We start from the raw sequence: 14,447 nt of genomic DNA on the forward strand, positions 1-14,447 counted from the left end.
CATTCGTGGAGATGCAGCTGTTTGCTCCTACTAGCTTGTTTGACTTGCTTTCTGCACTGCTGGGGGCTGTCACTGGCAGCACAGCAACTCTCCACAGCCCCCATGGTTTTACACACAGGTTTGAAAACCTAACTAAGGAAAGAGTCCATCAGATTTTTAAAGTAGTTTCAGATTTTTAAAATAGTTTCAGCAGATCTGTAGTTTGAAAAAGCCAACGTAATTTGGTAACGTAAAATGGTGACTGTTGGGAGAATTACTTGAGATTTGGGAGATTCTGTTGATTATAATGAAGGAGGCTGCTTATGAAGGAAAATATATGAAAATTTACCTCCTCCTCTGTGTTATGACTAAAATCTTGGTTTAGCCTACCAAACAGAAGGGAAATACGACTCAATAAACCAGATCCAAAGTATGCTGAGGATAATAACACTTTTAAATGCTGATACTTTGTATTATATTCTGTGACTACTAATCTGATTTAAAAATAAATAATATTTGCCTTTTTTAGCAAGTGCACAAACCCCAGTCACATTTTGACCCAATTGCTGTGGAAAGATTTGTGACTGCTAGTTTTCCTTCACCTAGTTGTTTTTCAAGGAAAAGCACCTTCTGGAGTAAATTATTTGGACCTTCAGCTACACTTATACACTTATTTCAAATCTTGGGTGATTTTTCTTTGCTTAGCTTTATAATTGAGCATATTCACATCTTCCATGCCCTTTGGCAGCGAAAAATAAAAAGGTAAGTTATTGCTATAATTTTTTAATAAATGTATATAACTATTAAACCTTGAGATGTCCTGGTCATCTCCTTCTGCACAAAACCACAGGTTAACAGTTGGACTCATTGGTCTTAAGTGTCTTTTCCAGCCTAAACAAATGCATGATTCTATCTGTGGTAAAAATTCATTTAAGGAGAAACTGCACTCTAATGACAGAACCATTATAATTATTTCCTCAGTAAGACTGACATTTGTGACTCCAGTCTGTTGTGAGACATGATATAAGAGTTTTAATGGTCTTCCTAGTTACACCCATAGTTCTCCAGAGAGTGCAGGAAGGAGGTGCTGGATGAGCCAAGGTAAGCCAGGCGATGTAGTGCATCATCTTGTGAGACCCCTTTCTGCTTTCTGAGACCAGGGGCATTCCTCACAGTCACCCACTGAAACCTCATCCTCACAGGGCAGAGCAGGACAGGCCCATTTTAAACCAGTGCCCTGATTTATAAGGGAGAAGCATGTCAGTTGACCACTACTGGTGGGTGTCAAAGCATCAGGAAGGCCACAGTGCACATTCCTCCCTCTGAGTAGAAACTAGACCAAAGAGAACAGATCAGCAGGGTCGGAAATCTCCTCTGCCCTCTGTGAAGGTATATTTCTACAAGACTTCACTGTCACTGGTGCAAGCATTTTAAAAAATAAACTTCCAGCTTTAGGATGCTGAATTTGACTACTGCAATTGGATGCTGTGCACATGCAATGTAGCTTCTCGTGCAAACTGGGTGAAGCATCTCAACTATCTGTGGATGCAATTTGCTGATGCCAGCTTCAAAAACAGAAGCGCTTTCTGGTCTGAGTTTTCTACTCAGTGTGGAAAATTGAGTCCTACACAGTCCACTGAGGAGCTGGGGTGCTGAACAGATTGCTTCCCTGCATTTTTTCTGCAGAGAAACTGGAGCAAATGCTTTATTCTTCTGCTCAGAATATTACAAATTTCAAGTAAGGGAATCTTCCCTCTGCTCCCAAATCTTTGTTCAAAGCATCTGTCTTCTTCATGAGTGCTGCAGGGCACTGTTGCCCTCTTTCCCTCAATTGCTGCCATTTGCCCCCTTCTCTAGCAGGCTGAAAGTCCTCTTCAGCTGAAGAGCAAACAAGGAGATGGATTTGGGCAGCACAGTGTCTGCAAATGATCATTTTTGATGAGACAGAAAAAAAACCTCAAACACCTTATGCTGGCACTTTTAGATCCCTCGAGCCATTCTGATAATCACTGAAGGAAACAGGATATTATAGTAACTGTCTGGCAAGTGCATGAAGAGCTGCACTAAATCTTACCATTGTGTTTCTGCAGAAAGCCAATGACTTTTTCCAGCACAGTAGTTTTGTCCATTTTGCGAGTGTTGCCTGGAAGCATGGAGCTGAGCTCTTTGATGAGAACATTGAACTGATCGCGCCTCTTCTTCTCAGACTTGTTACGCGAAGCCCTGTAGACAGGGGAAAAGAAACAAAGGATGAGCAGACCAAGAAGGAAAATGATCATGTACCTGCTCTTTGCAATGTATATACATAAAATTAGCTTGCTGCACACATCAGTGTGTGAAGATTGACAATGGACTCCGGCAAAGCTGCAGAAGCAAGCAGAGGCAACAGTTCCCACCTCCTGCTCTTGTCTTTGAGCTACCTTTAGTGCCCAGCAGGGAGATGGAGGCTCTGCTCACTCCTCTGTGCTGCCTCTGGACACTCTGCCTGAGCTTATCAGGACAGCATTTAGCTTGTAGTTGAAGGAGCTCTGTCCATCTCCCAGACACATGCAGGATCTCAAAAATTCATGCAGTCTCTGACGAGGCACTCGGAGTGAGAAGAAACAGGAATACTGTGACAACAGTAAAGTTGTTCATAAAGAAGAAGAGTGGAGACTGGATCATACCCATCTGTGCAGATTTAACAGAAGAGAGGGACCCCAGTCCTGTAGCTGTTGCACTGGAGCTGGGTTGATCTAGAAGGATCTTCCCACTTTGGTTACAGGTGCTCTGCCTACCTCCAGGCTGGCAGAGAAGAATCAGGATGCTGTCTTCCAGTCATTAAGATCAGAGACCTGAGTAGAAGTTGCTATAGCTCCCATCTGGTTTATATGCCACTTCGTTCAGTCTCCTTTCCAAGGTCACAAGGACAAGCAGGAGAGAGGACATCACCATAGATTGGGTTGCACCTGGGATGCATTGCCAGACTTGGGGTCTTGGAAGTGCCAGCAGTGCTTGCCCTAAATCTCCGTGTGCCACTGGGAAAATCAGTGTCAGAGCCCAAGTCTCAAGGTTTAGAACAAAGACTCTACAGCTTTCTTCACCAGTCTTGTCTGTTTAGCTTGCAGATTCCTCAGAGAGAGCCTGCTTCTGCTGCTGTGTTTCAAGAGCTCAAAGGAAGAAAGTATCTGATTTCATTTGGGATATTTTGGCACCATCATAATACTGTCATTAAGGCTGTTGATAATCTTTTCAGCATGCACACTTTGTTTTTATTTAACTCTGTGTCGATCTATACACATGCGTTTTCTGACTTGTTCTCATGAATACAACTGTTTGACTCTGAGGTTATCACCTGGATTTCTGTATCCATGTGGAAATAGAAGTAAGTATAGCCCAGCAGGTTGGCTTGTTCTTCTGAAAGGTCCTCAAGCAGATGAGATTCGCCTTGTCAGTTACGCAAAGCTCTAAAAATCTGGTTATATGTAAATGGGAAAGAAAAGCCAAGAGGGCAGTTCTCACTCTGAGTTTCTCAGTCCCAGCTAACTCTGCTGTGCCTCAGAGCAGCTCTGGATACACACTGCTGAAAATCAGAGCAAGATTTAGCCCAGCATCTATATCCCCTGCAAGGACCAGGATGGTGATAAACATTTTCAGCAGAGAAACCACTACAGAGGCTTCTGGATGTTACTACTGACAGAGGGGTAATTTTTGTTTGTCTTGCTCTCAACCCTGAACACATTGGATGGAAGCCAATGCTTGATTATTTTACAGCTTTGAACACAAGAGATTGGGTGGATACTGCCTGACTGATTTCAGCTTGCTGTTATTACACTGCAAAAGGCTGTCAGAATACGATGTGAAAAGCTCCAGCCTTATCCTATTTCTCTACAGTTCAGGGAAACGTTAAGAATATCAACATTTTATTTCCTCATAATTCAATCCTAAATTAATTTTAAGCTTAAAGAGTCCAGATTTCCCTGAAAATAAAATAAACCACCAACTGCTAATAGGAAGTGTGTTGCTTTAAAAACAAAAAATAAGAAAAAAGCCTTGACAGAAAATAAAGTATCTATTTTTAACACTTGACATTTTGTTCACAAAGGAAATATAAAAACTCCTCTAGTGGAAATAACTCTACCAAGATATGAATCGATGATCACAGTAAAGTTTTGAAAAGGAAAAAAAATGAGAAAAGATTAGAAAAAATGATAAAAACTATCCCTGAACAGTTGAAAATACTTTGTTTAATACAGTTATAAATACATGAAGTAAGATAATTTTCAGCACTTCTCTTTGAAGATTATTTCCTAGCCTTGCTTACTTCACTGCTAGGGCATATAACTACAGTAAGCCCAAACAACCTCTGTCTTAATTCCATACTACTTGTCCCAGTTCTCCTCCCTCCTTGCTACTCCACAAAGATTTCAGCATAGTCAAGGGGAAGGAGGAGACACAGTATGAATAAAATCAGGACTTTCAGTGAATACAGAGAAAGACAATACAGAACAGCCTGAATTCAAAATGGTCAAAATCAAGCATTTAACAGCCGTCTTTATTCGCTTACATATATGCTGCTTTTTGTCCTAAACAGATATTGACTGACTTGTGGATGCTACATTTTGCTAATTTACAATGAAATGTGACTTTACACTAAATTTCAGATTTCTTCTGGCTGTCCTGTGGAGTGTGTTATATATTCATCAATGCAAGTAACAGTACCACATACCTTCATTCAGATTCTTAAATTTACTTTTTATTTCAGTGGAAAATGGCAGGTAGTAATCTTCATGATTAAGCACTTTCTCATGGTTCACTTCAAGCTGGTTTTGGTTGGAATTTGGAATTCAACTGAATTGTAAAAAAAGTATTTTCAAATTGTATACTATTAAAACAAACTGAAAGAAGAACAAACAGAGAAAAAAGTGCACAAAGCACACCTTTTGTTTAGAATTAATAAATCTCCATAACCAAAATAAACCTCATCTAGCAGCAATGAACTAAAAATGAAACTATGGCATCTGATCTCAGAAGATTAGAAAACCTCACATAGGTCTTTAATGACCCCAACTGTGGTGCCATCATATCCACATTTTAGTCCTCAGATCTTTGGAGCGAATTTCTGCCTTAGGGAGTCAGGCTGAACATGGCTCAGTTTAACCAGTGTTCTCCCTGAAGGAAGAGTTATGTATCTTGGCCAAATGCTGAACACCTGGCACAGGGGTGGGAGTGCAAGTGCCTCTTCTCAGTAGAGGATGGATCCTTTTTTCATGTCTGTGTAATACAACCTGTATGTGCCTAATGAATTGCAGCAGATATACACGGTGTGCATGTGTATCTCTACACACACCTAACCTGAGAAACTCAGCTCCTGCCCTGAGTCCATCCCAAAAACCTAGGTCCAGAAATTTTCAGTCTCACCTACTTTTAATAGAGAAAACAAAAGGAAAGAACAATTTCCTGGGCTTTTTAATCCCCTCTGGTGTTTCTCAGCCCTGAGAGACCCAGTCCTTATACCAAATGGAAGAAAAGAAAGCGTTTCCTTTGTGGTACAGGACAGGTGAGAGTACTCAGTTAACAAGACACAGCAGCAAAATATTCATCAAATAGCTTCTCCTGAGTCTAACTCTCTCTAGAAGAAAACCTGTAGCTTTTAAATGAATCTAAACAATTTCAGTATAATGTATTAAATTCAGATCTTCATGAAGCATCTCATGATTTCAAACTCAATTTCAACTTTAAAAAGCAAAATGAACTTAAATTACAATTTGAAGATGCACTTTCCTTTTATTAATTTTTAAAGTTATAACTTTTTTATGCACCCTGATAGAGGCCTGCCCCAGGGTACGACAAAAACTCCTTCTGGGAACAAACAGCATGAAAACCATACCAGATGGTGATGACAATTGCCGATAGCGAGGATATGCATTATCCTATTTTTTTCATATATGCATTCATTTAATGAATTTTTTTTTACTAAAAAATTAGCACATGAATATCTTGAAGATGATCAGGCTTTTAGCAGGTGAAGCAGTGCTGCAAGGTGGGCTCCTTTCTGCACCCTCCGAAAGGAAGCAGGGGAGAACAGCTGAGCCTGGCTGCAGCCCGTACTGACCTATATTGGTGAGACAAAGCTGCGGGGAGGGAAAGAAGGGGAGAAGGAATCAAAAGAGATGAAACTGGATCAACTGCTTGTGCCTGGACTGGAAATACTCTCATTAGAGGGAACCAAGGGGAAAAATGTGGGCAACCTCTGGCAATCTCTAAAGTAATTAAACTGCAGGCTGAGGCATTGATAACCTCGAATGCTTCCAAACTGCTTTTCTGCAGATGCCAGTCAGCTCTGACAGTTATTAAGAGTTTCATTGCCACAGATCCTCTGCCTTGAAACACACCTTTTCTCTCCCAACAAAGGGTTCACAATGAATTCCCACCAACTGGGACTCAATGGAGTACAGACTGTCCATGAATATAGGTTTCTGTCAGTTTAAGGCTGACGTTTCGTTGTCTTTCTCTGCTCCGAAGGTAACTTCTGGGTGTTTTCATTGCTGTGATAGGCACTGATGAATAAATGAATAAATGATCATTCTAATAGGGAAAAAACCCCACTTTTCCTATTCTTTTTCTTTTGCAAAATGTACTCAAAGGAAAAAGAAACCACAACATTTCTGTACACTCTGGAAGCTCAGATGATGTATTATAGTGGCAGAAGTATGTTGTTGGTGCTTCAGTTCTGATGTTCTGCAGTAATGTGAAGAAAACGATCAATGCCTTGGCTTTTTTAACATTTTCCACAGGAAACATTGCTAGGTTATTTTCTTCTTACAGCACAGACAGGAGTAGGAGTCTGTGAGATGGCAGTTTTTCAAGTTGTGTTTGACTGTATTTTACTCCCTTGCTCTTTGATTAATTGATTATGGATAAAACGGCTTCTGCAGCAACAAACAGTATCAAGCTCATCACAGAGAGTTATAAAAGAAAAGATACTCACCTCTTTGCTCTGTCTTTCTCATCTTCATCCATTAGATTGTCTAAGCAGTTTTTTCTGTTGAAGGAATGCAAGAATCATTATGAACTGTCATACTGTTAGCTCTATTTGCAGGTTAATCTCAGTCACTCTATTTCAATTTAATAACACAGTGACGATATCCAGGTCAGATAAATGTGTCAGCAGTGCTCTATGCCACAGTCCTTGATTTTAGGAAATACCTATTGTGGGTAATGTTATTCCTGAGCATTATGCTAGCCTTAGGGTCTCTCGCCAGGGATCAAGGCTCCCAGGCTATACGTGGTGCATCAGCACAGTACAAAAACAGCCACTTCTTGGGGATTTTTTTTTTGTGTGGAGGTTACTCTTTGCAAACTTGTAGGCTGAATGAGCCTGGGATCTGCTCAAGCTGAAATGCATTCTCATTGCCCCCATATTCCCATCAAAACCATCTTCAGTGCAAGAGTTGGCATCACTGATGCCTTTGACTTTTCAGGCTGCTCTTCCTACTGGGAAGCTTTTCATCTTCTTCTGTGGATCCTGACCCCAAGCCAAAAGAGATGGTAGTAACTCTACTGAATTACACCTCAAATTCAAAGTGTCCTTATAAATCCCACTGCCTAAGCCATACTAAAAAACACTCTTGCAGCCCCGTCAGACCACCTGCCCAGCCATGCTGGCACCAAGCATGGGGACTGTCCCATCCCCATCACTCCTTTTGCTAATTTTCACCAAAATGTTGTGACCTCAGCTTTGTAGTTCAATTGCTCCAGCAGTGTGAGCTGAAAGGAGAAAAGGGCAAATTGGGTAAATTAAGTAAATTTGTGTAGGTAAGGCCAAGGGAAAAATACAAAAGCAGCCCAGCTGAAGTGCCTCAGAAACACTTGTCACTAGCTCACTGCCCACCCTCCTTGGCTCTTTGACCTTATGAGAAAGTGACTCCTGATCTGTAACCACTTCAGCCCAAGAAGGAAGCCCTGTGCTACTGCACCTCTCATGGCATCTGGCACCCCTTCAGCGTGGTGCAAAATCCATGTGCTGCTGCCTCCCACACAAATATTTTCTGAAACAGCAGCACAATGTCATTGGATATTGTCAAAGCCTCATTTTCAAAGCAGTGCTGTAACGATAGGCAATGATAGAACTCTTTTTCAGCAATCAATGTTTCTCATTTAATGAGTCCTCAACATGTAAGGCATGAATAAAATTGGAAGGGAGGAGGAAGGAAGTTAATTGCTAGGCTTTATTTAAGCCCATGTTATTTTCCACATATGAGTCACACATAAATTAGTCTGCTTAAAGAATATGTTATGAAAAAAACCAAAGTGAAAACGTAACCATAGTAAAACCAGTGCTTCTGTTACTAGTTCTCCTACAGCAATATTCTACCTGGTCATTACTCAACAGATAGCTAAGAATACTAAACTACTCCATAGCTTTTTATCAAATCAGTTATGAGGAATCAGAGCCACTGGTCACTGACTGGAGGGTAAAGCCACTACGTAATGGCACTCTGCACTTTGGTGAAGGATAAACAGGAAATATGAAGGCCAAGGGACTACTTTTTTTAGTCATAACTGGTGAATTTAAATAGCTGAATTCCATTATACAGAACAAAATAACAAATAATACCATGTAGTTTTTAGATTTTTCTAAAATCTGTTTTGACTTGCAAAACAGCTACAGTAAGCCATGACTTTTGACTAGCAAGTCAGCCATATCATAATTCATATTTTGGACTAGGAAAATGTATAAGCCCAGCAAAATTTTATTACCCAGTGTTTTACGTATATTTTAGGTGTTTACTTGGTTAGTCCCATAATGAAACTGTTATCACAATCACTGTGTTTTCAAATAATTTAGGCTAAAATGTAGTGATAATATTCAGTGTGTTTTGTTGTTACTTGCTCACTTATTGTAACCTATGATATTTAAGAATACGGAAGGCATTGTTAAAATGGCAGGATTTAGGATTTTGCAGTGTTTCTTTGCTAAACCTTTGCTTCAGATCATAGGATCACAGGATGTTAGTGGGGTAGGAAGGGACAATAAAGATGATCTCCTCCCAATGGTGGGAGGACACTTTGCACTAGACCAGGGCTGGGACATCCACAACCTCCCTGGGCAACCTGCTCCAGTGTTTCACCACCTTCACAGGACAGCACAGCACAGCACAGCACAGCACAGCACAGCACAGCACAGCACAGCACAGCACAGCACAGCACAAAATGTTCTGTTGTATGCACACTTGTTGAATCTAGGGTATGACAATCAAACTGGGGTAGTATCAGCAGCAGAAGTTGCTCTCCCTGAATCCCTAAAGGTCTTCCTCACAGATGAAGCTTCTGCAAGGCTTCCTCTGGTTGTAACAGATTCCCAATAGGAAGCAGGAATATGTGGACAAATGTGCTGAGTGGCTGTGAGGAAGGATGGAGCTGGGCGAGACAGTCAGCATGGGTGCTGCTCAGCCCTGGCTCTTTAGGAGAAGCACAACGCACCTAATGGAAACGGGCTTCCTAGAGCTGTACCCCGTAAACCATCAAAAAATTTCACTGCCAGGAAGCCCCTACTCTTGAGAGAGAGCAACAGATCTAACTGGTCTGTTCTGCCAAGGATTTGGCTAGATCTGTAAAGCAATTCATGGCCAGCTTCCAGTAAACAAGGTTTCTCACTGACTGACATGAAATTCTGGACCTGCTACGCTGTTGCTAGCGTGAGACAATATCTAATTGTCATTTTGCTTCTGCTTGCTCACATGGCAAAATCTCTAGAGCATCATAAGCATTGCTAACAGTGTTTGCTAGTATATATGTACCATATGAAATTAGAACTGTTCTCAATAAAATAGATACATCAGAGTATACAAATGCTGTGAGCTGGTTTTGCCATCCCTCTCTAGAGCCCCACCAGAGCCCTCTCCTTACACCCTGACAGAGAAACCCATGGCATGGAGCTTAGGTATGTGCTTAGTGCTACCTGCTTGCTTTATGTTATCCTCCCAGTCCCTGAGCTGTGAAGGTCCCAAACTGCAAACTGGAAACCTACTGTCTCTTGGTTTAGGAGAAAATTCTGACTCATTCCAATGATGGAGGCAGGCAGTAAATACCGAGGCTCTGTGACACAGTTTCCCTGCAAAGAAGTGACATAAAAAAGCAAGTGGCACAAGTATTTCTCAAAATGTGAAGAATCCTTTCACGATAACAAAGGCAATTTGGAAACCTATAGGTAAGAACACCACGTGATGTAACTCTTGCTGGCAGAGTCACAGTCACATTCAGAGCTTCCTTAGTGTCATCATTATCATAAAAGAGTGAAGGCTATCACTCAAAAAGACAGGAACTACCTGGAACAAGGAGAAAGCTCATGTACTCCCATCAGGGTGGTATTCAGACAAACACACAGGAAGATGCTTATACACAAGTAGGGAAGAATAGCATTTTGGAAACAAAAGACTGGCTAAAACTGTTAATCACGTACCCCTGGCTTAGTTATAAGATGGAGAATTATAGCACAAACATCCCCCCACATTCATTCATACAATGAATAGTTGCTTGGGAAAGAAGTGATTCAGGCAGAGTGCCAGCTCGCTCCAGGGACTCTCCAGAAGAAAGGTTGCACATGTTTATTTTGATACAGTCTATTCCCAGTGGACACAGAGCTTGCACTATAAAAAATCATCCAGCACTGATCACCTTATCCTGTGCTAGAAACATGGTTTTTATTGAGCTAATCTACTACTTTTCTGGAGTGGTGAGGTTGGTTTCACTCCTTCCTGCCCTACTGCTCATAAGGATATGCTGTAGACACTCAAATTTAGGTAAGCAGTAGTTGATTTCCCACTAAGTTGCCACAAGGCCAACTAATAGTTCTTACAAATCAGCCAGATATTTATCAAGAATTTTTAATCATATTCATTTAACTCAGCTGAATTAAATGGGATATGTAGATTTCTTTCAAAGGTCCTGAGATGTGCCTGGGGGACTGTAGTGAGGAAGTCACAGTGTTTGTGCTTCCCTGGCCCCTACGTTTAGCACCTCAAGGAAAAGACTGGGCTTTTCCTCCTCTTCCCTCTCTGCCAAGGTGGGGGTGTCTGCCTCCATCTCCTCCCAGGTCTGCCTGGGTATTCTACCACTTGTCCTGTACGGGTATGGTCAGCCCTGGGGAGAGAGGTGCTCCTACCCACTGCAGACATACCTGAGTCTCAAACCTCAGACCTCACCCTCAGACCACTTGGGATGCTGGTACAATATAACCAATCCTAATTAAAGATGATGATATTGCACTTGGAGAACAATCCTCTCAAAGATAGGGCATGGTTAAGGGTTGTATGGAAAACCGGGATTCTGGGATGAAACTCCTTGAACTATCCTCTGACCTCTGGGCAGACCCTTCCCAACAGCTGCTATCTTTGTGAAGGAGGAAGAACACAGCAACAGGGTGTAGGGCAGACATGCTCCCATGCCTTCCACATTGCTCAGCCACCACGGCCCAGCTCTGCTCAGCATTGCTCCTGTTCTGCCTCAACAGGGAGTTACTCCCTCATCCCCTCTTTGAAGGGGAGGAAAAGGCTGTTAGCAAAGAGGTCAGCGTTATACAGGAGGCACACAGGTATGTTTGGTGGGGTTCAGGATTCAAAGGCCAGATCCAGCCTGTGCTTAGAGAGTAGGATCCAAAATGTAAGAAGAAGGCACCAAAAGAGAGTAGAGGCTCTAGGCATGATCCAGGGGCACAGTTTCTAGGCACCCACTAGCACAGGGGACAGCTTAGCTCGGTTGCTGTGCTGGCATCACTGCCAGATGCCCTACCCAGGGATGATGAACTAGGTCTGATGGGCACTGTGGTTGGTCAGTGGCATTGTCCCATGGGTGTTCTACAGTGTGGGTTAGATGGGACGTGCCCACCCTGGGGAGCACACCACTGTGGCTAGGAACTCCACCTGCTTCCCCTCAGCTAAGCAGAACTCTGAAATGAATCACGCTAACAAGTGAAGTATTTCCCTTCCGAGTCCTGCTGGAAGGCAAAAAGAAAGATCAGCGAACTGGAAGCAGCAGGAAAGGTCATAGAGTGACAAGCAAGAAGTGACCATCTGACCATTTTAAGCACCTTGTTCCAAGTTTCTGTAACATGGATGAAGCACTCAGACACCCCACCAGGAAGGGTACAGTGTGAACACACAGCAGAAGGATTTGTACAAACACAAATCAAAACAAATCAACAGATTCACAGACACATCAAACTGAACTGTACCACTCTATTCTCTTTTTTTTCAGATAAAAACCTATGAACTGTTACAAGGACATGCTGGAAGTCCGTAATTAAATATGACACATTCCGAAACATAGCAATAAAAATTGATTTATCAAAATGTAAACAGACTAGCCTTAGAAAACTTAAGATAGTAAAAATTCACCTTCCTAATTATATACATGGTTATTTGAGAAAGATATGTGCCTTTTTAGTGGGAGATCAGCAGTCTGGAGTCACCATGGGTCATGTAATGCTGAGACTGTTATGGGAATTACTGGTTTTAGGAGTAAAGAAAAAGTCCAGAGGCATCATTAAGTGTCCAGCTTTAGAGTTTTTGCCTGACAATGTATAGTGAGGTCTTCCTGCATTCAGTAGGTTACTACATTTTGTTTACACTAGAGATGACGTCTCAAGGCTTCAAAAAAAGAAAAAAAGGAAACTTTTTTAGAAAATACTGGACTTGATGAACCTCAGGGGCTGTTTCGTGTTTCATACATATGTGTACAATGAATCTTCAGATGGTGACAGGCTTAAAGCAAACAGACATAAAAAACAATCCACATGTGGTCAGTAAAAATGATGAAATTTGACAGAAATTAATGCTCCCCACTTCTGAACTGGAGATGAAAGGAAGATGTTTGTAGGTAATAGAGCTGAGTATTAAGAGATTTTGAAGAATAGAAATAAAGGCTCAGAGCATATTCTGGTTTTATTCTTTACAGTATTTCCATTTATTGGGAAGGGGTATTATTTTCCACATGTTGGAAACCTCGCACTTACTGCAATGTGTTAGACAGCTTTCCCCCTCCACCCTGGTGCCCGCTGAATTTTGGGGTGTGCAGCCTGCAATCCCTCTGTAGATGTGGTGTGATTCACATGGGTTTAAGTCAGGAGTGAGATGGCTGACGTCAGCAATGCCGTGCTGGAGCGTGGCCAGGGTGAGAGGCATCTTTTATCTCCCGCTTGTGAGCAACGCACAAAGTTTTGTGCAGTGTTTGGATCTCTGATGAAGATCAGTACATACATGCTCGTTATCTTCCTCACTGCTGTTATTACTCCTGAATGACTACAGCCATTCAGACTTTAGTGAGCAGGCTGCGAATCCCCACGTTCAACCGCTGCTCTGCTCTCCCCTCACACGGCTGGAAACAGAAAGGCAAACAAATTAAACTAACATTAATCAGCAAAGACTGCCATCTGTATAACTCAGAGCACTTCTCCGCGTGCCCGTCCCCTTCCAGCAATGCTAAACAGGATTAGCCTTCCGTGGGCGGATGGGGAAAGTAGGTCAGTTCGGTAACATCGCTGCGTGTGATGAGCGGAGGAGGATGTGACTGCAGTGGTCTGCTGGCAGCCCTCTCGCCTTCGGTATGAGCCAGGAGATGCAGCACCTGGGCTTGTCATGGGGCGCATGAGGTGGCTCAGACCCTACATCCCTGTATGGTGACACCTGACATTTGTAGGATCAGGGATTTGGCAAAGCCTGGCTGATGCATTGGAGTTAGTGGGTGCATTTTAATGAAGAAACTGAGGCACAGGGCAGCTAAATGCTTAGTTATTACTAGTTTGTGTACAGCCAAATATTCATCAAAGCTTACACATAAGCCAGAGTGGCAAGGGATGGTAAATCACCCGGCAGAGGTATTGTCTTTCTGTATTGACTTCACTGGGTATGCAGAGATGGTGGCAGGAAAGCCAAAGCTCACCTCAAGTGACACCTGCAGGGTGTGACAAGCAAGAAGAGCTTCTGCTACTACATCAGTAGTAAAAGGTTGAACAATGAAAGTGCAGGACTGCTGCAGTACTGGAGGTGTGTGAAGGGGTGAAATTTGGGACAGCAAAATATTAAGGCTGTTGCCTGCTTTGAGGTAGTCTGCACCAGCAAGGTCTCCCAGCCTCTGTGTTGGAGGAAGGGGCAGGAAGGAACAGAAGCACCATCAAGAGTTGAGGATCAGCTCAGGAAACTTGAGGAAGCTTGAGGGAAGTCGACCTTACATGTTGATAGGGACTGACTATTTGGCTCACTGGGTGCTGGGAGACTTGCCAGTGTCCTTTGCTGGGCTGATCTCTCATTTTGAGAGGTTGTGGAGGCGGGGGAGGTCCCTGATGTTTGGAAACAGGCAAATGCCGGTCTTCAAGAAAGGGCAAAAGGGTGATCCAGGGAGCAAGAGGCCAGTTATCCTCACTTTAGTCCCTGGCAAATTATGGAGCAAGTCCTGTTGGAGAACAGGGCTGGGCACACGGAGAAGGTGAT

The 14,447-nt window shown here is 42.5% G+C and overlaps 1 protein-coding gene across 3 annotated transcripts in view; it reads right to left on the minus strand.

The window, feature by feature from the left end:
* Positions 1 to 14,447, minus strand: part of NPAS2 (neuronal PAS domain protein 2) — a 104,041-nt gene that overhangs the window by 46,498 nt on the left and 43,096 nt on the right. For 2 of the 3 annotated variants that reach the window (XM_033513367.1, XM_033513369.1), the window contains exons 2-3: positions 6,950 to 7,003; positions 2,054 to 2,202 (exon numbers count right to left, since the gene is read on the minus strand). In XM_033513367.1, the coding sequence (XP_033369258.1) occupies positions 2,054 to 2,202; positions 6,950 to 6,981 (181 nt within the window). In that variant the 5' untranslated portion in view covers positions 6,982 to 7,003. Of the gene's footprint in view, positions 1 to 2,053; positions 2,203 to 6,949; positions 7,004 to 9,991; positions 10,066 to 14,447 lie in introns of those variants that run through there. The other variant, XM_033513368.1, reaches the window with a different exon arrangement.

The sequence above is a fragment of the Parus major genome, chromosome 1, assembly GCF_001522545.3.
Source record: "Parus major isolate Abel chromosome 1, Parus_major1.1, whole genome shotgun sequence".
NCBI classification, from domain to species: Eukaryota; Metazoa; Chordata; class Aves; order Passeriformes; family Paridae; genus Parus; species Parus major.